General features: G+C 47.5%; 1 protein-coding gene across 2 annotated transcripts in view; it reads right to left on the reverse strand.

Annotated features, from left to right (window-relative positions):
- Positions 1-24753, reverse strand: part of ACLY (ATP citrate lyase) — a 202395-nt gene that overhangs the window by 164761 nt on the left and 12881 nt on the right. For both annotated transcript variants that reach the window (XM_063959399.1, XM_063959400.1), the window contains exon 2: positions 10245-10431. In XM_063959399.1, the coding sequence (XP_063815469.1) occupies positions 10245-10403 (159 nt within the window). In that variant the 5' untranslated portion in view covers positions 10404-10431. The remainder of the gene's footprint in view (positions 1-10244; positions 10432-24753) is intronic.

The raw sequence follows: 24753 nt of genomic DNA on the forward strand, positions 1-24753 counted from the left end.
GTGTCCAGTAGCCTAAGAAGCTCAAGCTAGCTGCAAGCAGGTAGGTTCGCTTCTTCTCCCCTTAGTCCCTCGTAGCAGTGAGTCTGTTGCCAGCAGATCTCACTGAAAATAAAAAAACCTAAAATATACTTTCTTTTCTAGGAGCTCAGGAGAGCCCCTAGTGTGCATCCAGCTCAGCCGGGCACAAGATTCTAACTGAGGTCTGGAGGAGGGTCATAGAGGAAGGAGCCAGTGCACACCAGGTAGACCAAAAGCTTTCTTTTAGTTGTGCCCAGTCTCCTGCGGAGCCACTATTCCCCATGGTCCTTACGGAGTCCCAGCATCCACTTAGGACGTCAGAGAAATAAAGCAGCCAGTATTTACCCTGCACAGAAACAAAATAACCTACCCAAATCTAACTCTCTCTGCACATGTTATATCTGACCCCCTGCAGTGCACATGGTTTTGCCCAACTGCTAACAAATTTGCTGCTGCGATCAACTCTGAATTACCCCTCATGTCTGCATTCCTTGATTTATTTTTGCAACTATTACATAACTGGCTGATTAGATATGTAAAAATAAAAAATTAGTAGGTGTGCCTAATAAATTATTCACCTGGATATGCAAGTGTAATTATATTATATACATATGTACATTATAAATAGTTAATTAGTATCATAGATACTGCATGCTTTCACAACACATGGGAACCTTCTTCAGGCAGTGCATCTTTACGGACATTTTAAGCTAAAATATTTTGCAAATATACTTAGGACAGCAGACACTCACCCCTTTACATACCAAAACGTTGTTCTGGAGTACTAGCCACTGTTACAGATTATGCAAAACCAACTGTACAATGTGTGAGCAGTGTTCACAAATACTCGCTATAGCGCGTATTTTACGCTCTATAAAGCACTAAGGGACTCCGTTTTGAAAAATTGGCGGGTTCCACAGAATGCGCTGTGATCATCGCTGTGCACCGCAACTAATTACAATCATGCGGTCTCGCCTTCCAATCACTGTGGTCGGTGCTGCCGTGTCAGTGCGAGATCCCCCGCCCACCCAGCCACTGTCATTCACTTTGGACATACCATAGACAGACAGGGAGGGTGGAACATGGTTGGTGCCGCCTCCCCTACACACAGACGCAGCCGACATAGCAGAGAGTGGAGCGGCCTGCCGGCCATAATAATACATCAGGAGGTGAATGGTCGCGTGTCCGGCACAACCGCTATGGAGCTCGGGGCGGCCAGCAGAGGAGACTCGGAGCGGAGAGAGCTCTGTGCCGGGTATTGCCTTAAACCGCTGTTGTGAAACCTGAACACGAATAACCCCGGTTTGGATCCCCTGCAATAGGCACCCTCAAACTCGGTAACATAGGTTAGAGACCACCCGGGGATGGGCAGCTTGTGTTATGTTTGTGTACATATAATAAGTATGTGTGTTTATGTATGTGGCTGTATGCATACAGTATGTACATGTATCTGTTTGTGACTGAAAATATGAGTATGTACATGCCTGTAAGTATGTTTATGTACATATGAGTATGCATGTAGCTGTATGCATGTGTACAATGTACATGTGTTTGTGTGGGTATTTTTACACTAAGTTAGGAGGTTCCCAACTTATAACCTGGTTACTAAGAAGTGGGCTCCCATTATCTATATTTGGCCATTCAGGTGGGATCCGGTCTGAAGATCGACAGTGTCTAGGTCGACAATGTTTAGGTCGACCACTATAGGTCGACAGTCACTAGGTCGACATGGATGGAAGGTCGACAGGGTTTCTAGGTCGACTTGTGCTTGCAAGGTCGACAGGTCTAAAGGTCGACATGAGTTTTTCACATTTTTTGGGGGGGGGGGGATTTTTTCATACTTAACGATCCACGTGGACTACGATTGGAACGGTAAAGTGTGCCGAGCGAAGCGGTAGCGGAGCGAAGGCACCATGCACGAAGCATGGCGAGCGAAGCAAGCCATGCGAGGGGACGCGGTGCACTAATTTGGGATCCCGGTCACTTTACGAAGAAAACGACACCAAAAAAAATAAGAATTTACTTACCGATAATTCTATTTCTCATAGTCCGTAGTGGATGCTGGGGACTCCGAAAGGACCATGGGGAATAGCGGCTCCGCAGGAGACTGGGCACAAAAGTAAAAAGCTTTAGGACTACCTGGTGTGCACTGGCTCCTCCCCCTATGACCCTCCTCCAAGCCTCAGTTAGGATACTGTGCCCGGACGAGCGTACACAATAAGGAAGGATTTTGAATCCCGGGTAAGACTCATACCAGCCACACCAATCACACCGTACAACTTGTGATCTGAACCCAGTTAACAGCATGATAACAGAAGGAGCCTCTGAAAAGATGGCTCACAACAACAATAACCCGATTTTTGTAACAATAACTATGTACAAGTAATGCAGACAATCCGCACTTGGGATGGGCGCCCAGCATCCACTACGGACTATGAGAAATAGAATTATCGGTAAGTAAATTCTTATTTTCTCTAACGTCCTAGTGGATGCTGGGGACTCAGAAAGGACCATGGGGATTATACCAAAGCTCCCAAACGGGCGGGAGAGTGCGGATGACTCTGCAGCACCGAATGAGAGAACTCCAGGTCCTCCTCAGCCAGGGTATCAAATTTGTAGAATTTAGCAAACGTGTTTGCCCCTGACCAAGTAGCTGCTCGGCAAAGTTGTAAAGCCGAGACCCCTCGGGCAGCCGCCCAAGATGAGCCCACTTTCCGTGTGGAATGGGCTTTTACAGATTTTGGCTGTGGCAGGCCTGCCACAGAATGTGCAAGCTGAATTGTACTACAAATCCAACGAGCAATCGTCTGCTTAGAAGCAGGAGCACCCAGCTTGTTGGGTGCATACAGGATAAACAGCGAATCAGATTTTCTGACTCCAGCCGTCCTGGAAACATATATTTTCAGGGCCCTGACTACGTCCAGCAACTTGGAATCCTCCAAGTCCCTAGTAGCCGCAGGCACCACAATAGGCTGGTTTAAGTGAAAAGCTGAAACCACCTTAGGGAGAAATTATGGACGAGTCCTCAATTCTGCCCTGTCCGTATGAAAAATTAGGTAAGGGCTTTTATAGGATAAAGCCGCCAATTCTGAGACACACCTGGCTGAAGCCAGGGCTAACAGCATTACCACTTTCCATGTGAGATATTTTAAGTCCACAGTGGTGAGTGGTTCAAACCAATGTGATTTTAGGAATCCCAAAACTACATTGAGATCCCAAGGTGCCACTGGAGGCACAAAAGGAGGCTGTATATGCAGTACTCCCTTGACAAACGTCTGAACTTCAGGAACAGAAGCCAGTTCTTTTTGGAAGAATATTGACAGGGCCGAAATTTGAACCTTTGACCCCAATTTGAGGCCCATAGACAGTCCTGTTTGCAGGAAATGCAGGAAACGACCCAGTTGAAATTCCTCTGTAGGGGCCTTCCTGGCCTCGCACCACGCAACATATTTACGCCAAATACGGTGATAATGTTGTACGGTTACATCCTTCCTGGCTTTGATCAGGGTAGGGATGACTTCATCCGGAATGCCTTTTTCCTTCAGGATCCGGCGTTCAACCGCCATGCCGTCAAACGCAGCCGCGGTAAGTCTTGGAACAGACATGGTCCCTGCTGGAGCAGGTCCTTTCTTAGAGGTAGAGGCCACGGGTCTTCCGTGAGCATCTCTTGAATTTCCGGGTACCAAGTCCTTCTTGGCCAATCCGGAGCCACGAGTATAGTCTTTACTCCTCTCCTTCTTATGATTCTCAGTACTTTTGGTATGAGAGGAAGAGGAGGGAACACATACACTGACTGGTACACCCACGGTGTTACCAGAGCGTCCACAGCTATTGCCTGAGGGTCCCTTGACCTGGCGCAATATCTGTCCAGTTTTTTGTTGAGGCGGGACGCCATCATGTCCACCTTTGGTTTTTCCCAACGGTTCACAATCATGTGGAAGACTTCTGGGTGAAGTCCCCACTCCCCCGGGTGAAGATCGTGTCTGCTGAGGAAGTCTGCTTCCCAGTTGTCCACTCCCGGAATGAACACTGCTGACAGTGCTATCACATGATTCTCCGCCCAGCGAAGAATCCTTGCCACTTCCATCATTGCCCTCCTGCTTCTTGTGCCGCCCTGTCTGTTTACGTGGGCGACTGCCGTGATGTTGTCCGACTGGATCAACACCGGCTGACCCTGAAGCAGAGGTCTTGCCTGACTTAGGGCATTGTAAATGGCCCTTAGTTCCAGGATATTTATGTGAAGTGACGTTTCCATGCTTGACCACAAGCCCTGGAAATTTCTTCCCTGTGTGACTGCTCCCCAGCCTCTCAGGCTGGCATCCGTGGTCACCAGGACCCAATCCTGAATGCCGAATCTGCGGCCCTCTAGGAGAGAGGGACACCCTTGTCCTTGGAGACAGGGTTATCCGCTGATGCATTTGAAGATGCGATCCGGACCATTTGTCCAGCAGATCCCACTGAAAAGTTCTTGCGTGGAATCTGCCGAATGGAATCGCTTCGTAAGAAGCCACCATCTTTCCCAGGACCCTTGTGCATTGATGTACTGACACTTGGCCTGGTCTTAGGAGGTTCCTGACTAGGTCGGATAACTCCTTGGCCTTCTCCTCCGGGAGAAACACCTTTTTCTGTACTGTGTCCAGAATCATCCCTAGGAACAGCAGACTTGTCGTCGGAATCAGCTGCGATTTTGGAATATTTAGAATCCATCCGTGCTGTCGTAGTACTACTTGAGATAGTGCTACTCCGACCTCCAACTGTTCTCTGGACCTTGCCCTTATCAGGAGATCGTCCAAGTAAGGGATAATTAAGACGCCTTTTCTTCGAAGAAGAATCATCATTTCGGCCATTACCTTGGTAAAGACCCGGGGTGCCGTGGACAATCCAAACGGCAGCGTCTGAAACTGATAGTGACAGTTCTGTACCACAAACCTGAGGTACCCTTGGTGAGAAGGGCAAATTGGGACATGGAGGTAAGCATCCTTGATGTCCAGAGACACCATATAGTCCCCTTCTTCCAGGTTCGCTATCACTGCTCTGAGTGACTCCATCTTGAACTTGAACCTTTTTATGTAAGTGTTCAAGGATTTCAGATTTAAAATGGGTCTCACCGAGCCGTCCGGCTTCGGTACCACAAACAGCGTGGAATAATACCCCTTTCCCTGTTGTAGGAGGGGTACCTTGATTATCACCTGCTGGGAATACAGCTTGTGAATGGCTTCCAATACCGCCTCCCTGTCGGGGGGAGACGTTGGTAAAGCAGACTTCAGGAACCGGCGAGGGGGAGACGTCTCGAATTCCAATTTGTACCCCTGAGATACTACCTGCAGGATCCAGGGGTCCACTTGCGAGTGAGCCCACTGCGCGCTGAAATTCTTGAGACGGGCCCCCACCGTGCCTGAGTCCGCTTGTAAGGCCCCAGCGTCATGCTGAGGACTTGGCAGAAGCGGGGGAGGGCTTCTGTTCGTGGGAAGAGGCTGTCTGCTGCAGTCTTTTTCCCCTTCCTCTGCCCCGGGGCAGATATGAGTGGCCTTTTGCCCGCTTGCCCTTATGGGGACGAAAGGACTGAGCCTGAAAAGACGGTATCTTTTTCTGCTGCGAGGTGACTTGGGGTAAAAAGGTGGATTTTCCAGCCGTTGCCGTGGCCACCAGGTCCGATAGACCGACCCCAAATAACTCCTCCCCTTTATACGGCAATACTTCCATATGCCGTTTGGAATCCGCATCCCCTGACCACTGTCGCGTCCATAATCCTCTTCTGGCAGAAATGGACATCGCACTTACTCTTGATGCCAGAGTGCAAATATCCCTCTGTGCATCTCGCATATATAGAAATGCATCCTTTAAATGCTCTATAGTCAATAATATATTGTCCCTGTCCAGGGTATCAATATTTTCAGTCAGGGAATCCGACCAAGCCACCCCAGCACTGCACATCCAGTCTGAGGCGATTGCTGGTCGCAGTATAATACCAGTATGTGTGTATATACTTTTAAGGATATTTTCCAGCTTCCTATCAGCTGGTTCCTTGAGGGCGGCCGTATCAGGGGACTGTAACGCCACTTGTTTTGATAAGCGTGTGAGCGCCTTATCTACGCTAGGGGGTGTTTCCCAACGCGCCCTAACCTCTGGCGGGAAAGGGTATAATGCCAATAACTTTTTAGAAATTAGCAGTTTTTTTTATCGGGGGAAACCCACGCTTCATCACACACCTCATTTAATTCATCTGATTCGGGAAAAACTACGGGTAGTTTTTTCACACCCCACATAATACCCTTTTTTGTGGTACTTGTAGTATCAGAAATGTTCAAAACCTCCTTCATTGCCGTGATCATGTAACGTGTGGCCCTACTGGAAAATACGTTTGTTTCCTCACCGTCGACACTGGAGTCAGTGTCCGTGTCTGTATCGACCTGAGGTAACGGGCGCTTTAGAGCCCCTGACAGTGTTTGAGACGCCTGTACAGGTATTAACTGATTTGCCGGCTGTCTCATGTCGTCAACAGTCTTTTGTAAAGTGCTGACACTATCACGTAATTCTTTCCATAAGACCATCCAGTCAGGTGTCGACTCCCTAGGGGGTGACATCACTAACACAGGCAATTGCTCCGCCTCCACACCATTTTCCTCCTCATACATGTCGACACAACGTACCGACACACAGCACACACACAGGGAATGCTCTGATAGAGGACAGGACCCCACTAGCCCTTTGGGGAGACAGAGGGAGAGTTTGCCAGCACACACCAGAGCGCTATATATATATATATATATATATATATATATATATATATATATATATATATACATACACACACACACACACAGGGATAACCTTATATAAGTGTTTTTCCCTAATATAGCTGCTGTATATATTTATATGCCAATTTAGTGCCCCCCCTCTCTTGTTTTACCCTGTTTCTGTAGTGCAGGACTGCAGGGGAGAGTCAGGGAGCCTTCCTCCAACGGAGCTGTGAGGAAAAAATGGCGCCAGTGTGCTGAGGAGATAGGCTCCGCCCCTTTTTCGGCGGCCTTTCTCCCGCTTTTTTATGTAAAAATAGGCAGGGGTTAAATACATCCATATAGCCCAGGAGCTATATGTGATGTATTTTTTGCCAAAAAAGGTGTTTTTATTGCGTCTCAGGGCGCCCCCCCCCCCCAGCGCCCTGCACCCTCAGTGACCGGAGTGTGAAGTGTGCTGAGAGCAATGGCGCACAGCTGCGGTGCTGTGCGCTACCTTAGTGAAGACAGGACGTCTTCTGCCGCCGATTTTCCGGACCTCTTCAGTCTTCTGGCTCTGTAAGGGGGACGGCGGCACGGCTCCGGGACCCATCCATGGCTGGGCCTGTGATCGTCCCTCTAGAGCTAATGTCCAGTAGCCTAAGAAGCCCAATCCACTCTGCACGCAGGTGAGTTCGCTTCTTCTCCCCTTAGTCCCTCGATGCAGTGAGCCTGTTGCCAGCAGGTCTCACTGAAAATAAAAAAACTTATTTACACTTTTACTCTAAGCAGCTCAGGAGAGCCACCTAGATTGCACCCTTCTCGTTCGGGCACAAAATCTTAACTGAGGCTTGGAGGAGGGTCATAGGGGGAGGAGCCAGTGCACACCAGGTAGTCCTAAAGCTTTTTACTTTTGTGCCCAGTCTCCTGCGGAGCCGCTATTCCCCATGGTCCTTTCGGAGTCCCCAGCATCCACTAGGACGTTAGAGAAAAATAAAAAATCCTCATGTCGACCTTTAGACCTGTCGACCTAGCACATGTCGTCCTAGAAACCCTGTCGACCTTCCATCCATGTCGACCTAGTGACTGTCGACCTATAGTGGTCGACCTAAACATTGTCGATAAAACGAACCACACCCATTCAGGTATGCAGTACCCTTCACTGCCCTGGCATATTTGTACAATGGCATAATACCACTTGGGCTAGCAGGGCAATAAAACACTAATGTGTATGGTCTAAGCCAGCAAAACTGCACTAGTGATCCTTTCTGTGCAGCCAGCGAATAGTTATATAACGTTACTTACAGCAGATGGGGCGTGCGCTGTGTATACTGTCTGTGCAGCCAGCACATAAAATGATGTTATTTACAGGGTATGGGGAAGGGGTTGGGCTCAGGATACCGTCCGTTGGGATCCTGGCGGTCAGCATGCCGACGCTGGGGTCCCGGCCACCAGAATGCCGGCAGGGGGTGAGCGCAACGAAGCCTCTTTCGGGCTTGGTGACTCGCCACAGGTTATATTCCCACTATATGGGTGTCGCGGACACCCACGAGTGGGAATAGCCCTCAGCCACCTACCGGTATGCTGACTGCCGGGATCCCGATCACCGGAATCGTGATTACATCCCATAGGGAAGTGTTTCTGGAAAAGGTGTTCAGTAAAGCTAGGTACACACCTGGCCAGCCCACCAACTTATCTAACACCTAGTTACCAGCCCAGCAAAATGACAGAAAAACCTAACAATAAATGTCAGTACCCGTAGCTGTGTGCCCCCAAACAGAGCAACAAATTACTTGCTCTGTGGGGCGCCATCTAGTGGCCACCAGTGTGTAAAACACTTGAATTCCCCCCATAAAGGTGAGGAGCAGTGTTCACTTTTTATTATATTGGATTAGGAAAGGCATATACACTTACCAGTCGCCCCCCTTGATGCGTCACGCTTGTCATCACAAGTGGGCGGGTATTTAAATGCCTGCCCAGTTGAGATGTTGTTCTCCAGCGTTCCCTGCAGCAAATGTAGAGGAAATTGGCGGACCGCACATACACAAGCCAGATGCGCCGATATATCTGCAGATAAATTGCGCATCATCTGCTGCCGGGTCGATGTGATATTTTTTTGAATGACGTCCCTCCTACATACATTGGGGGGATGCTTAATATTTGCGGTTAATCACTGAAAACAGGTGTTTTCGGGGGAAATAGCAGCAAATATTTTTTGATAAATGGGCCAATAAGTGGGGGAGATGGATGTTTTTCTGTAGCTGAAAAGTAGGAGATTGGTGTGTGTTTTTTGTCTGCCATAAGTTATCTGTGATTATTTTTTGTTTGTAACTAAATGGAGGGAGAACTGAGGGAATAGAATGTGGGTTTTGTCTGTGCCGGTACCGATGCTGATAAATGTGAGATTGCGTCTGACTGCTCACAAACACCTAAAAAATTTAGGATTATGAAAGCATTAAATATTCATTTAAGAGGCATGTTGGGTGGTCTGATGCTATGTAGTGGGATCAGATAGGCATTTAAGGGCATGTAGGGAGGCACATGGGAATCTCAAAAGTATATACTGAGATGGGACCCAGAAACCGTGAAGTAGGACCCCAATTTTTTACAGCAAGGGGTCCAGGGACCCACATATTTTTCCGCTCAGCGCAATCACTGTGTGAGGTTTTCATATTGGTAAACTACTACCTTGCGTGGTTTCTTTTGACATTTACTACCCCATCCACTCCAAATTTTTCTATCATTACTGAGATTTCATCCCAACACTAAATCATCATCTACTATATATGAGCAACCCAGTTTCTCAGACCTTTCTGTACTGCCAGACTAAATTAGTCAATTCCTCCTTACTGTGAGGCAAACACTACAGAACGCATTGCAGAGCAGGGTGGGGACATCATGACACCGATCTCTCTCATTCATGCAGAAATGGCTGTGCATCATAACGCAGTCTCCAATGTGCAGATTCCCAGCATCCCCTGCGGCAATGCATTATCTAGTTTAACACTTAGATGATTAAATATTTCTCATTGATTTGGGCCCAAGCCAGACTGCAAATGTACACTGCAGATACCGAAAGATTTAATGATTGTGCTACTTTATCATTCATCAACATTAAGTGGATGTTCCAAGGACCTGAGCAATCAAATCAGAGATTTATAGCCAGGCAGTGTTTTGGAAGCAGATTGCTACATCTGATGCAAAAGGGCGAAATAACATAACATTTGTCCAAGGTTAACATTACATACAGTCTTACCCTATTCATCACTTAATTAAGCTAAACAGGAAAGAGAGAGAGAGAGAGAGAGAGAGAGAGAGAGAGAGAGAGAGAGAGAGAGAGAGAGAGAGAGAGAGAGAGAGAGAGAAGGGAGAGAATGAGATTTTGATGTTAGAGGCATTACCCCTTAAAGGGCAGCCTATCACTCTGCCAGTGTCACTGTGTAGTTGTATTGTGCCTTGAGCAGTAAAGAGAAACACAATATATACCCACTCAGTCGTTTATAGTCTTACCTCGGTGAGAAGCCAAGGGTGCTCCTGTATGAGACTGTCCCAGTCAGTGTTGTAGGTTACTTGAGCATACTTGAAGCGGTTCTGCACTGCGGCTGTAGTGCAAATGTATTTATATAAGAATTCCTTTCCAGTCTGTTCTGAAATAGCTTTTGCAGACATGATGCTTCCAGATTGTGGTGGACACTACCTGTATGGAGATCATGTAAATGGAAAAGTAGATTGTCAGGGGTATGTTATTCTATCCAGGAAGCCTTATGTCACTTCATATTTGTTATTTTTTTAATGTGAAAGACACCTAGCATTTGGAAGTCAATGGATGCATGTCTGGCTGGCTGCCAAAATTTCACCAGCTTTCCCCTGTCTTCTATGGGAATGTGCAATAAACCGCTCCCTCTTCCAAGTTAAAGTTGACCTCTCACCTACACAAAGGAGAAGTCATTTTATGGCCTGAACAAATATTTACAAAAAATGCAGCCTGTCAAGTCACCAAGATCCAGGGCCTCATGAATAGAAGTCCTAACAAAATTATAGCATGAATATCGACGAGTCCCCAAACAGGATACCTGCAATGTGTGGCTGACAGGTCCATATTAAACACTATCCATGGACGCTAATGACACCGCAGCTGCAGGCAGATTTACCACAGCACATAAACACTGCTAGGTAATCAATATTACTTTTCAGACATCTTAATTAATGCACAATTAGTTTTCAAAATATTTATTCCAGTAGAAATGTCAACTGGTAGCAATACACAACGTATCATCAATATCTCCACATATAATTCTGAAGTGCTGTAAGACTTGCCCTCTATGTACTTGTACACTGACTGTATGATGTAAAACCTTAACCATTACATTCAGATTGCCTACATGCTGCTACCATACCTTTCACATTCAATTATTTGTATTTTGATTTCAACAAATAAAGGGTACATAACGATAAACAACTGGAATACACTTTAGGCTTCTTAGTATTGCTGTCAATTGTGGCTCCCCAGCAAGGTACAATGGGATTGTATCACTGTGGATCAATGGCCCCTTCATTAGCTTGCTTGTGGACTACCAATAGTATAAGCACAGTAAAGGACAACAGTAAAGGTCCCTCCAACAGAAACACTGCCCAAGCAAAACTTAGTACCCGCCATTTGGTGGTAGCTTTGTGTCACCAACTTCTAACTGGTCAATGTTCACAGCCAGCAATGTTTAACCAACCACAACAAAGTTATACTCCTCTCTGTCATCAAACAGATCCCAACCCCAGCAATCAGCGTGCGTGTAGTGTAAACAGATGACCCAACTTCCTCTAGCACTGAATGGGGGAAATTACTACATGAAAACAACTGCTGACTAATACTCCTTTCAGACCGACAATAGCAGGGTCGCACCTGAGAATGTGTACACAGGTGCTTCCCAGATGCGACACGGCTTGAGACCCCTTCAGACTTGCGGGCCGACCCGGCATATTGCCGGATTGGCGACGTCACCGCTGACGTTACCGGAGGCTGTGCTTGTAGATAATCATCTCCAAGCACCACCTCCTCCTATGCAGAGAATGGGTGCTGGGTCGCCTTGACCCGGCATAACCGTTCACACTGCGCGCATCCCGGGTTGATTCCGGATTCAACCCAGGTCAAGACCTGGGATGAAACGCCGGGACGCTCGACCTGGGATATTCTTTTCTCTGGACCCTTTCACACTGAGCAAATTCCCGGGTTGATGCGCGTTCATGTGCAATAACCCGGGAAATATTTGTCAGTGTGAAAGGGGTATAATACTCATACCTGGAGCAGCAAGGCTGGGGTCCTCAAAGGTCACATTTGAAGTCTTGATCTGCTGCTCGGCAGAATAAATGAATGGAGGTCTCACAAAGAGACGGATATCTTCTTATTGCATAGGACAGTGATGGCTAACCTTGACACTCCAGCTGTTGTTGAACTACACATCCCAGCATGCCCTGCTACAGTTTTGCTATTTGGCCTTGCTAAAACTGATGCAGGGCATGCTGGGATGTGTAGTTCAACAACAGCTGGAGTGTCAAGGTTAGTCATCACTGCCATAGGACATCTAGCTGACTATAGTTATAATGTCCTACTTGAGCCAAACACAGTCTGGAAAATATTATGATCCCAGCAGTGAAATGACCACGATTATAAAATGATCTGTATAATCTAGTTCTAGACCAAGATGTAGCATACACCCCAGTAACTAGAACACAGGGTGGAGCATTACAGTCAAGATCTGCATGGTACGTAATGAATCATTTTAGGCATACTTTACATATGCAGGGCTGATGTTGCATATCACATATTTTAAAATACACACCCTATTAGCAGTTTTCCAGGGTGATCATAAACTGTGGAATTACTAGAAGGAAATGCTTAAAGCATATTCTTGGGTTAATATTAACCATACAAATGAGAATGTTTGCTCAGTCCAGCATCCTATTTGGTTTGTGTATGCCATCAGCAATTTCTTGATTAATGACTTTCCTCTCTGAATAACCGAACAAAAAGTAAATACACTTAACTTATATGACCTGTCCAATCTCTGACCTCCTGGTTTAACTAAACACACTAAAAAGGCCCAAATACATGTTAGCATGACCACTATAAAAAGCCTTGTGCGTTCAAGCAAGAGGTACAGTATTCCATGTTGAAAAATAAATTGCAAGAGCAGTGTCCAAACCTGCATAAACAATTTCTTGTGGCCTAGAACAAGCAAAGGCTGAGGGGTTCTTCACTGTCATAAAGCTTTGACAGATCTCACTCTGGGAGGGAAGGGGGAGCAACTCTGCTAAGGGTATCACAGTTCCTGCCAAAGCCATCCTACTGCATCTCTGACAGGTAGGGAGCATGGCAGGGCTACAGGTGCTCTAAGGGCATGGGGATGCAGGAAAATGACATGCCTCACTGACAGTAGGAGGCCTTGGCATGGATGTGTGGCTCCTTGCTGAATATAAGACTGACAGGAACACAGAGGTCTGAGATGAGGTCACATATCTTGCAAAATGTCTCATCCAGACATACAGCAAAAACAAAACAAATGGATTTTACAGTTTACTATGTGCAACAATCTGCTGATAACTACAACAGACAATTCATCAGCGTCACTACAATGGACACATTTGGGGTAATTTATTTTTTACAGGCAGAGACATGTAGAAAAATCCTTGGGAACAGTCCTAGAAATAATTTTGCACCCAGTATTCAGATAAATTGGCCTTTAGCATTGTATACGTCTAATGCAAAAATTTCAGTTTCCATTCAATAGTTCTATTTAACAGTTTATGCACGTACTGAGAGTATGATTTCTGTGCATTAAATTGCATATACATGGACTTAGATTAGCTTCTTTTCTGTAAGGTAACAAATAGTAAAGCAGTTTGCCTGACAGAAAATTTGCACAATACTGTACACTGTGGCGGAACATGCAAGTGGTGTGCCCAGGTGCAAAACTATGACTTGGGCCTCCCTCCTCTGTCCCAACCCAAATTCACAATATGCCACACGGCAACGGGTGACAGCATAAGGGAGGGGGAGGTAGAGGGTGACAGGGAGAGGCAGTTGGGCCCACCCTGCTCTCTGCACTGGGCCATTCAGCTGATATTATCAAAATGGTCTGCGGGAGGAAGCCAAGGGATAACTCATTGCTGATCTGGGAAGCAGTGGGCCCCTTAGTCCTCAGGGGGCCTGGTGCAATGCACATGTTGCATCAATGGTAATTCCACCTCTGACTGTACAGTATCTAGTCTATGTATATGCAACAAAAAATAGTGGTGGCATGCGGGAGCCCTAACACTTTCAAAATCACTGGTAAGACTTTATTGTACTGTAATATGATTAGTTTTGGACAGATTTTTATTTACTTATTTTATTTATTTAAATTATGTTTTTATTGTTTTTAACAATACATAGAGATAAGTTTTAATTTATCACCCTCCGCCCTTATTAACTCAACTCTTACAATCATAGATAAAGCTAGTGGCTCCCAAACGCGGTCCTCTAGGCACCCCAACAGTCCAGGTTACAGGGATATCCATGCTTAGGTACAGGTGACTTAACTAGTACCTCGGTCAGGTTGATCATCGTCATACAAACTGTGCACAAGCAGGGATAGCCCGAAAACCTGAACTGTTGGGGGGCCTTGAGGACCGTGTTTGGGAACCACTGGATTAAGTAATTTAGAGCATTTGCCATAGGAAGACAAAACATAAAAAGGACAACAGGCAATCACACCTGAGCAGATTATAAACATAGACCTGGATTATATAAAGCAATAAAAATAAAAAAAATAAAACATTTATGTTTCACATGTCTGCTTCACAAGACGCCCGTCCCACTGTAGCATCATCATTTCCAATACCATAAGGAAATTGTTCCAAGGTCCCAGATACATTAATGGCTGATTCTATATTCCCTTTGCCGAAAGGACCCGGATGTGACGTCGTGTTAGGGTCAAAATACTTTTATGCCCTTGAAGTGTTTTTATTTTTTCTCAAATCTAAAGTTTTTTGTAGGTTATTTTGTGTTATTGTTGTGGAAGATGAATCTGTTAATATCTCGTAGAAGTGGCTGCCAGAGGACTGTCCAAACTCATAATCCAATGGCCAAGATCAGTCTCCCAATTAACTAAGCGTAAGATTTTGAGCGCATTGATATTGAGTGCTAAATACACCAGGTTTTGGAGTTCACAGACTTATCGCTCATACACACTGGCCGACGGAGCAGCGATATATATCGGCCGTTCAAGAGAACGTCCGATATATCGGCTAGTGTGTACCCACCTTAACAGCACCATATGTTTAAAAATAGGATTTTAATACCTACCGGTAAATCCTTTTATCTCAGTCCGTAGAGGATGCTGGGGACTCCAAAAGGACCATGGGGTATAGACGGGATCCGCAGGAGACATGGGCACACTATAAGACTTTGAATGGGTGTGAACTGGCTCCTCCCTCTATGCCCCTCCTCCGGACCACCTCCGTTATAGGAACTGTGCCCAGGGGAGATGAACATTTCGAGGAAAAGGATTTTGTTAAATTAAGGGTGGGATACGTACCAGCTCACACCATTCCACACCGTACAACATGGCATTTAATCAAACCCAGTTAACAGTGTGAACTAAAAACAGATCAGCAACAGCCGGACCTTTACTAAACACAACCTTGTGTAACTTAAGCAATAACTATATACAAGTACTGCAGATAGAGTCCGCACTGGGACGGGCGCCCAGCATCCTCTACGGACTAAGAGAAAAGGATTTTTCCGGTAGGTATTAAAAATAAGAATTTACTTACCGATAATTCTATTTCTGGGAGTCCGTAGTGGATGCTGGGGTTCCTGAAAGGACCATGGGGAATAGCGGCTCCGCAGGAGACAGGGCACAAAAAGTAAAGCTTTAGGATCAGGTGGTGTGCACTGGCTCCTCCCCCTATGACCCTCCTCCAAGCCTCAGTTAGGATACTGTGCCCGGACGAGCGTACACAATAAGGAAGGATTTTGAATCCCGGGTAAGACTCATACCAGCCACACCAATCACACTGTACAACCTGTGATCTGAACCCAGTTAACAGTATGATAACAGCGGAGCCTCTGAAAAGATGGCTCACGACAATAATAACCCGATTTTTGTAACTATGTACAAGTATTGCAGATAATCCGCACTTGGGATGGGCGCCCAGCATCCACTACGGACTCCGAGAAATAGAATTATCGGTAAGTAAATGCTTATTTTCTCTATCGTCCTAGTGGATGCTGGGGTTCCTGAAAGGACCATGGGGATAATACCAAAGCTCCCAAACGGGCGGGAGAGTGCGGATGACTCTGCAGCACCGAATGAGAGAACTCCAGGTCCTCCTTAGCCAGGGTATCAAATTTGTAGGATTTTACCAACGTGTTTGCCCCTGACTAAATAGCCGCTCGGCAAAGTTGTAAAGCCGAGACCCCTCGGGCAGCCGCCCAAGATAAGCCCACCTTCCTTGTGGAATGGGCATTTACATATTTTGGCTGTGGCAGGCCTGCCACAGAATGTGCAAGCTGAATTGTATTACACATCCAACTAGCAATAGTCTGCTTAGAAGCAAGAGCACCCAGTTTGTTGGGTGCATACAGGATAACAGCAAGTCAGTTTTCCTGACTCCAGCCGTCCTGGAACCTATATTTACAGGGCCCTGACAACATCTAGCAACCTGGAGTCCTCCAAGTCCCTAGTAGGCGCAAGGCACCAAAATAAGCTGGTTCAGGTGAAACACTGACACCACCTTAGGGAGAGAACTGGGGACGAGTCCGCAGCTCTGCCCTGTCCAAATGGACAACCAGATATGGGCTTTTTTGAGAAAAAAACCACCAATTTGACACTCGCCTGGTCCAGGCCAGGGCCAAGAGCATGGTCACTTTTCATGTGAGATGCTTCAAATCCACAGATTTGACTGGTTTTAAACCAATGTGATTTGAGGAATCCCAGAACTACGTTGAGATCCCACAGTGCCACTGGAGGCACAAAAGGGGGTTGTATATGCAATACTCCCTTGACAAACTTCTGGACTTCAGGAACTGAAGCCACTTCTTTCTGGAAGAAAATCGACAGGGCCGAAATTTGAACCTTAATGGACCCCAATTTGAGGCCCATAGACACTCCTGTTTGCAGGAAATGCAGGAATCGACCGAGTTGAAATTTCTTCGTGGGGCCTTTCTGGCCTCACACCACGCAACATATTTTTGCCACATGTGGTGATAATGTTGTGCGGTCACCTCCTTTCTGGCTTTGACCAGGGTAGGAATGACCTCTTCCGGAATGCCTTTTTCCCTTAGGATCCGGCGTTCCACCGCCATGCCGTCAAACGCAGCTGCGGTAAGTCTTGGAACAGACATGGTACTTGCTGAAACAAGTCCCTTCTTAGCGGCAGAGGCCATAAGTCCTCTGTGAGCATCTCTTGAAGTTCCGGGTACCAAGTCCTTCTTTGCCAATCCGGAGCCATGAGTATAGTTCTTACTCCTCTACGTCTTATAAGTCTCAGTACCTTAGGTATGAGAAGCAGAGGATGGAACACATACACCGACTGGTACATCCATGGTGTTACCAGAACGTCCACAGCTATTGCCTGAGGGTCTCTTAACCTGGCGCAATACCTGTCCCGTTTTTTGTTCAGACGGGACGCCATCATGTCCACCTTTGGTATTTCCCAACGGTTTACAATCATGTGGAAAACTTCCCGATGAAGTTTCCACTCTGCCGGGTGGAGGTCGTGCCTGCTGAGGAAGTCTGCTTCCCAGTTTCCATTCCCGGAATGAAACACTGCTGACAGTGCTATCACATGATTTTCCGCCCAGCGAAAAGTCCTTGCAGTTTTTGCCATTGCCCTCCTGCTTCTTGTGTCGCCCTGTCTATTTACGTGGGCGACTGCCGTGATGTTTTTCCCACTGGATCAATACCGGCTGACCTTGAAGCAGAGGTCTTGCTAAGCTTAGAGTATTATAAATTTACCCTTAGCTCCAGTATATTTATGTGGAGAAAAGTCTCCAGACTTGATCACACTCCCTGGAAATTTTTTCCTTGTGTGACTGCTCCCCAGCCTCTCGGGCTGGCCTCCGTGGTCACCAGCATCCAATCCTGAATGCCGAATCTGCGGCCCTCTAGAAGATGAGCACTCTGTAACCACCACAGGAGAGACACCCTTGTCCTTGGATATAGGGTTATCCGCTGATGCATCTGAAGATGCGATCCGGACCATTTGTCCAGCAGATCCCACTGAAAAATTCTTGCGTGAAATCTGCCGAATGGAATTGCTTCGTAGGAAGTCACCATCTTTACCAGGACCCTTGTGCAATGATGCACTGATTTTAGGAGGTTCCTGACTAGCTCGGATAACTCCCTGGCTTTCTCTTCCGGGAGAAACACCTTTTTCTGGACTGTGTCCAGAATCATCCCTAGGCACAGCAGACTTGTCGTCGGGATCAGCTGCGATTTTGGAGTATTTAGAATCCACCCGTGCTGTTGTAGCAGTATCCGAGATAGTGCTACTCCGACCTCCAACTGTTCCCTGGACTTTGCCCTTATCAGGAGATCGTCCAAGTAAGGGATAATTAAGACGCCTTTTCTTCGAAGAAGAATCATAATTTCGGCCATTACCCTGGTAAAGACCCGGGGTGCCGTGGACAATCCAAACGGCAGCGTCTGAAACTGATAGTGACAGTTCTGTACCACGAACCTGAGGTACCCTTAGTGAGAAGGGCAAATTTTGGACATGGAGGTAAGCATCCCTGATGTCTCGGGACACTATATAGTCCCCTTCTTCCTGGTTCGTTATCACTGCTCTGAGTGACTCCATCTTGATTTGAACCTTTGTAAGTGTTCAAATTTTTTTAGATTTAGAATAGGTCTCACCTAGCCTTCTGGCTTCAGTACCACAATATAATGTGGAATAATACCCCTTTTCTTGTTGTAGGAGGGGTAATTTGATTATCACCTGCTGGGAATACAGCTTGTGAATTGTTTCCCATACTGCCTCCTTGTCGGAGGGAGACCTTGGTAAACCAGACTTCAGGAGCCTGCGAAGGGGAAACGTCTCGACATTCCAATCTGTACCCCTGGGATACTACATGTAGGATCCAGGGGTCCTGTACGGTCCCAGCGTCATGCTGAGAGCTTGGCAGAAGCGGTGGAACGCTTCTGTTCCTGGGAATGGGCTGCCTGCTGCAGTCTTCTTCCCTTTCCTCTATCCCTGGGCAGATATGACTCTTATAGGGACGAAAGGACTGAGGCTGAAAAGACGGTGTCTTTTTCTGCAGAGATGTGACTTAGGGTAAAAACGGTGGATTTTCCAGCAGTTGCCGTGGCCACCAGGTCCGATGGACCGACCCCAAATAACTCCTCTTCCTTTATACGGCAATACACCTTTGTGCCGTTTGGAATCTGCGTCACCTGACCACTGTCGTGTCCATAAACATCTTCTGGCAGATATGGACATCGCACTTACTCTTGATGCCAGAGTGCAAATATCCCTCTGTGCATCTCGCATATATAGAAAATGCATCCTTTAAATGCTCTATAGTCAATAAAATACTGTCCCTGTCAAGGGTATCAATATTTTTAGTCAGGGAATCCGACCAAGCCACCCCAGCTCTGCACATCCAGGCTGAGGCGATCGCTGGTCGCAGTATAACACCAGTATGTGTGTATATACATTTTATGATATTTTCCAGCCTCCTGTCAGCTGGCTCCTTGAGGACGGCCCTATCTATAGACGGTACCGCCACTTGTTTTGATAAGCGTGTGAGCGCCTTATCCACCCTAAGGGGTGTTTCCCAACGCGCCCTAACTTCTGGCGGGAAAGGGTATACCGCCCATAATTTTCTATCGGGGGGAACCCACGCATCATCACACACTTCATTTAATTTATCTGATTCAGGAAAAACTACGGTAGTTTTTTTTTTTTTACATCCCACATAATACCCTCTTTTGTGGTACTTGTAGTATCAGAAATATGTAACACCTCCTTCATTGCCCTTAACGTGTGGCCCTAATAAGGAATATGTTTGTTTATTCACCGTCGACACTGGATTCAGTGTCCGTGTCTGTGTCGACCGACTAAAGTAAACGGGCGTTTTAAAACCCCTGACGGTGTTTCTGAGACGTCTGGACCGGTACTAATTGTTTGTCGGCCGTCTCATGTCGTCAACCGACCTTGCAGCGTGTTGACATTATCACGTAATTCCCTAAATAAGCCATCCATTCCGGTGTCGACTCCCTAGAGAGTGACATCACCATTACAGGCAATTGCTCCGCCTCCTCACCAACATCGTCCTCATACATGTCGACACACACGTACCGACACACAGCACACACACAGGGAATGCTCTGATAGAGGACAGGACCCACTAGCCCTTTGGAGAGACAGAGGGAGAGTTTGCCAGCACACACCAAAAACGCTATAATTATATAGGGACAACCTTATATAAGTGTTTTCCCTTATAGCATCTTTTATATATTTCTAACGCCAAATTAGTGCCCCCCCTCTCTGTTTTAACCCTGTTTCTGTAGTGCAGTGCAGGGGAGAGCCTGGGAGCCTTCCCTCCAGCCTTTCTGTGAGGGAAAATGGCGCTGTGTGCTGAGGAGATAGGCCCCGCCCCTTTTTCGGCGGGCTCGTCTCCCGCTCTTTAATGGATTCTGGCAGGGGTTAAATATCTCCATATAGCCCCCGGAGGCTATATGTGAGGTATTTTTAGCCAAAAAAGGTTTTCATTTGCCTCCCAGGGCGCCCCCCTCCCAGCGCCCTGCACCCTCAGTGACTGCCGTGTGAAGTGTGCTGAGAGGAAATGGCGCACAGCTGCAGTGCTGTGCGCTACCTTAAGAAGACTGAGGAGTCTTCTGCCGCCGATTCTGGACCTCTTCTCGTTTCAGCATCTGCAAGGGGGCCGGCGGCGAGGCTCCGGTGACCATCCAGGCTGTACCTGTGATCGTCCCTCTGGAGCTAATGTCCAGTAGCCAAAGAAGCCAATCCATCCTGCACGCAGGTGAGTTCACTTCTTCTCCCCTAAGTCCCTCGTTGCAGTGATCCTGTTGCCAGCAGGACTCACTGTAAAATAAAAAACCTAAGCTAAACTTTTCTAAGCAGCTCTTTAGGAGAGCCACCTAGATTGCACCCTTCTCGGCCGGGCACAAAAATCTAACTAACTGAGGCTTGGAGGAGGGTCATAGGGGGAGGAGCCAGTGCACACCACCTGATCCTAAAGCTTTACTTTTTGTGCCCTGTCTCCTGCGGAGCCGCTATTCCCCATGGTCCTTTCAGGAACCCCAGCATCCACTAGGACGATAGAGAAATCCTATTTTCTCCTTTGTCCTAGAGGATGCTGGGGACTCCAAAAGGACCATGGGGTTTATACCAAAGCTCCAAACCGGGCGGGAGAGTGCGGATGACTCTGCAGCACCTACTGAGCAAACATGAGGTCCTCATCAGCCAGGGTATCAAACTTGTAGAACTTTGCAAAAAAGTGTTTGATCCCGACCAAGTAGCTGCTCGGCAAAGCTGTAATGCTGAGACGCCTCGGGCAGCCGCTCAAGATGAGCCCACCTTCCTAGTGGAATGGGCTTTCACCGATTCGGTAACGGCAATCCAGCCGTAGAATGAGCCTGCTGAATCGTATTACAGATCCAGCGCGCAATAGTCTGCTTAGAAGCAGGAGCGCCAACCTTGTTGGCCGCATATAGGACAAACAGCGCCTCTGTTTTTCTCACCCGAGCCGTTCTGGCTACATAAATTTTCAAAGCTCTGACCACATCAAGAGACTTTGAATCAGCCAAGGCTTCAGTAGCCACAGGCACCACAATAGGTTGGTTCATATGAAACGAAGAAACCACCTTCGGTAGAAAATGTTGACGAGTTCTCAACTCCGCTCTATCCTCATGGAAGATTAGATAGGGGCTTTTGTAAGACAAAGCCGCCAATTCGGACACCCGCCTTGCGGACGCCAAGGCCAATAGCATGACCACTTTCCAAGTGAGAACTTTCAACTCAACCGTTTGTAAAGGTTCAAACCAATGTGACGTAAGGAACTGTAACACCACGTTAAGGTCCCATGGAGCCACTGGGGGCACAAATGGAGGTTGTATGTGTAGTACGCCCTTCACAAACGTCTGAACTTCAGGAAGCGAGGCCAATTCCCTTTGAAAGAAAATTGGTAAGGCCGAAATCTGCACTTTAATGGAGCCTAACTTCAGGTCCGCATTCACACCTGCTTGCAAAAAAATGGAGAAACCGCCCCAGGTGAAACTCTTCCGTAGGAGCTTTCTTGGATTCACACCAAGACACACATTTTCTCCAGATACGGTGATAATGCTTCGCCGTTACCTCCTTTCTAGCCTTAAGTAGGGTGGGGATGACTACCCCGGGAATACCCTTCCTAGCTAGGATTTGGCGTTCAACCGCCATGCCGTCAAACGCAACCGCGGTAAGTCCTGGAACACGCACGGTCCTTGCTGTAACAGATCCTCTCTTAGAGGAAGAGGCCAAGGATCTCCTGTGAGTAATTCCTGAAGATCCGGATACCAGGCCCTCCAAGGCCAATCTGGAACAACGAGTATCGCCTGAACCCTTGTTCTTCTCACGATCCTTAACACCTTTGGGATGAGCGGAAGTGGAGGGAACACATAGACCGACTGAAACACCCACGGTGTCACCAGAGCGTCCACGGCTACTGCTTGAGGGTCCCTCGACCTGGAACAATATGTCTGAAGCTTCTTGTTGAGGCGAGACGCCATCATGTCTATTTGACAAGTCCAATGACTTGTCACTTCTGCAAAGACCTCTTGATGAAGACCCCACTCTCCTGGGTGGAGATCGTGTCTGCTGAGGAAATCTGCTTCCCAGTTGTCCACGCCAGGAATGAAGACCGCTGACAGGGCGCTTGCATGTTTTTCCGCCCAGCGAAGGATCTTGGTGGCCTCCGCCATCACCACTCTGCTCTTTGTTCCGCCCTGGCGGTTTATGTGCGCCACGGCTGTTTTGTTGTCCGACTGAATCAGGAGGGGCAGGTCGCGAAGAAGATGTTCCGCTTGTAGCAGGCCGTTGCAGATGGCCCTTAATTCCAGAATGTTTATGTGCAGACAAGCTTCCTGGCTTGACCATTTTCCCTGGAAATTTTTTGCCCTGTGTGACTGCTCCCCAACCTCGGAGACTCGCTTCCGTGGTCACCAGAATCCAATCTTGGATGCCGAACCTGCGACCCTCTAGAAGGTGAGAACTTTGGAGCCACCACAGGAGAGAAACCCTGGTCCTGGGGGACAGAGTTATTATCCAGTGCATCTGCAGATGGGACCCTGACCACTTGTCCAGTAAGTCCCACTGAAACGTTCTTGCATGGAACCTGCCAAACGGAATGGCCTCGTAGGCCGCCACCATTTTCCCCAGCACTCGAGTGCATTGATGAATCGACACTCTTGGCGGTTTTAGAAGTTCCTTGACCATGTTCTGGATTTCCTGAGCTTTTTCCAACGGGAGAAAAATACTCTGCAGTTCCGTGTCCAGAATCATGCCCAAAAACGACAACCGAGTTGTCGGAATCAACTGCGACTTTGGCAAATTCAGGAGCCAGCCATGCTGTTGCAGCACCTGCAGTGAGAGCGCAACGTTTTTAAGTAACCGCTCCTGTGATCTCGCCTTTATCAGGAGATCGTCCAAGTACGGGATAATTGTGACCCCTTGCTTGCGCAAAAGCACCATCATTTCCGCCATTACCTTTGTGAAAATCCTCGGGCCGTGGAAAGACCAAACGGCAACGTCTGAAATTGGTAGTGACAATCCTGAACAGCGAACCTCAAGTACGCCTGATGAGGAGGATAAATGGGGACATGTAGGTAAGCATCCTTTATGTCGACTGACACCATAAAATCCCCCCCCCCCCTCCAGACTGGAGATCACCGCTTGGAGAGATTCCATCTTGAATTTGAAACTTTTCAAATACACATTGAGGGATTTTAAATTCAGAATCGGTCTGACCGAGCCGTCTGGCTTCGGGACCACGAACAGGCTTGAATAAAACCCTTCTCCCCACTGTGACGGGGGAACTTCGACAAGGACTCGCTGCTGACACAGTTTTTGTATCACCGTACACACTACCTCTCTTTCCGGAAGAGAAGCTGGCAAGGCAGATTTGAAAAATTGGCGTGGAGGCACGTCTTGAAACTCCAGCTTGTATCCTTGGGTCACAATTTCCAGCACCCAAGGATCCAGGCCCGAGAAAACCCAGACCTGACTGAAGACTTGAAGACGCGCTCCCACCGGTGCGGACTCCCGCAGGGGAGCACCAGCGTCATGCGGTGGATTTGGTAGAAGCCGGGGAGGACTTCTGCTCCTGGGAGCCTGCCACAGCCGGCGATCTTTTTCCTCTACCCTTACCTCTTGCCGCAAGGAAAGATGACCCACGTCCTTTCCGGAATTTCTGTGACCGAAAGGACTGCATCTGATATGGGGGCGTTTTCTTTTGCTGTGGAGGAATAAAAGGCAGAAAAGAGGACTTACCCGCGGTAGCTGTAGAAACCAGGTCCGCGAGGCCTTCACCAAACAAAACTCCACCCTTGTATGGGAGAGCCTCCATAGCCTTCTTAGAATCAGCATCACCATTCCACTGATGAGTCCACAATGCCCTTCTAGCCGAGACCGCCATGGCATTGGCCCTTGATCCCAAAAGGCCAATATCTCTCGCCGTCTCTTTTAGATAGACTGCAGAGTCCCTGATATGACCCAGTGTCAAAAGCCCGCTATCCCGATCCAGGGTGTCTATATCCGATGACAAGTTATCTGCCCACTTTTCAATCGCGTTACTCACCCACGCCGAAGCCACAGCCGGCCTGGGCAGTGTACCTGTCGTGACATGAATAGATTTCAAGGTAGCTTCCTGCCTCCGATCAGCAGGATCTTTAAGGGTCGCCATTTCAGGAGACGATAGTGCCACTTTCTTGGATAATCGTGCTAGAGCTTTGTCTACCATGGGTGTTGCCTCCCACCCAACCCT

This window comes from Pseudophryne corroboree, chromosome 3 (genome assembly GCF_028390025.1).
Source record: "Pseudophryne corroboree isolate aPseCor3 chromosome 3, aPseCor3.hap2, whole genome shotgun sequence".
NCBI lineage: Eukaryota > Metazoa > Chordata > Amphibia > Anura > Myobatrachidae > Pseudophryne > Pseudophryne corroboree.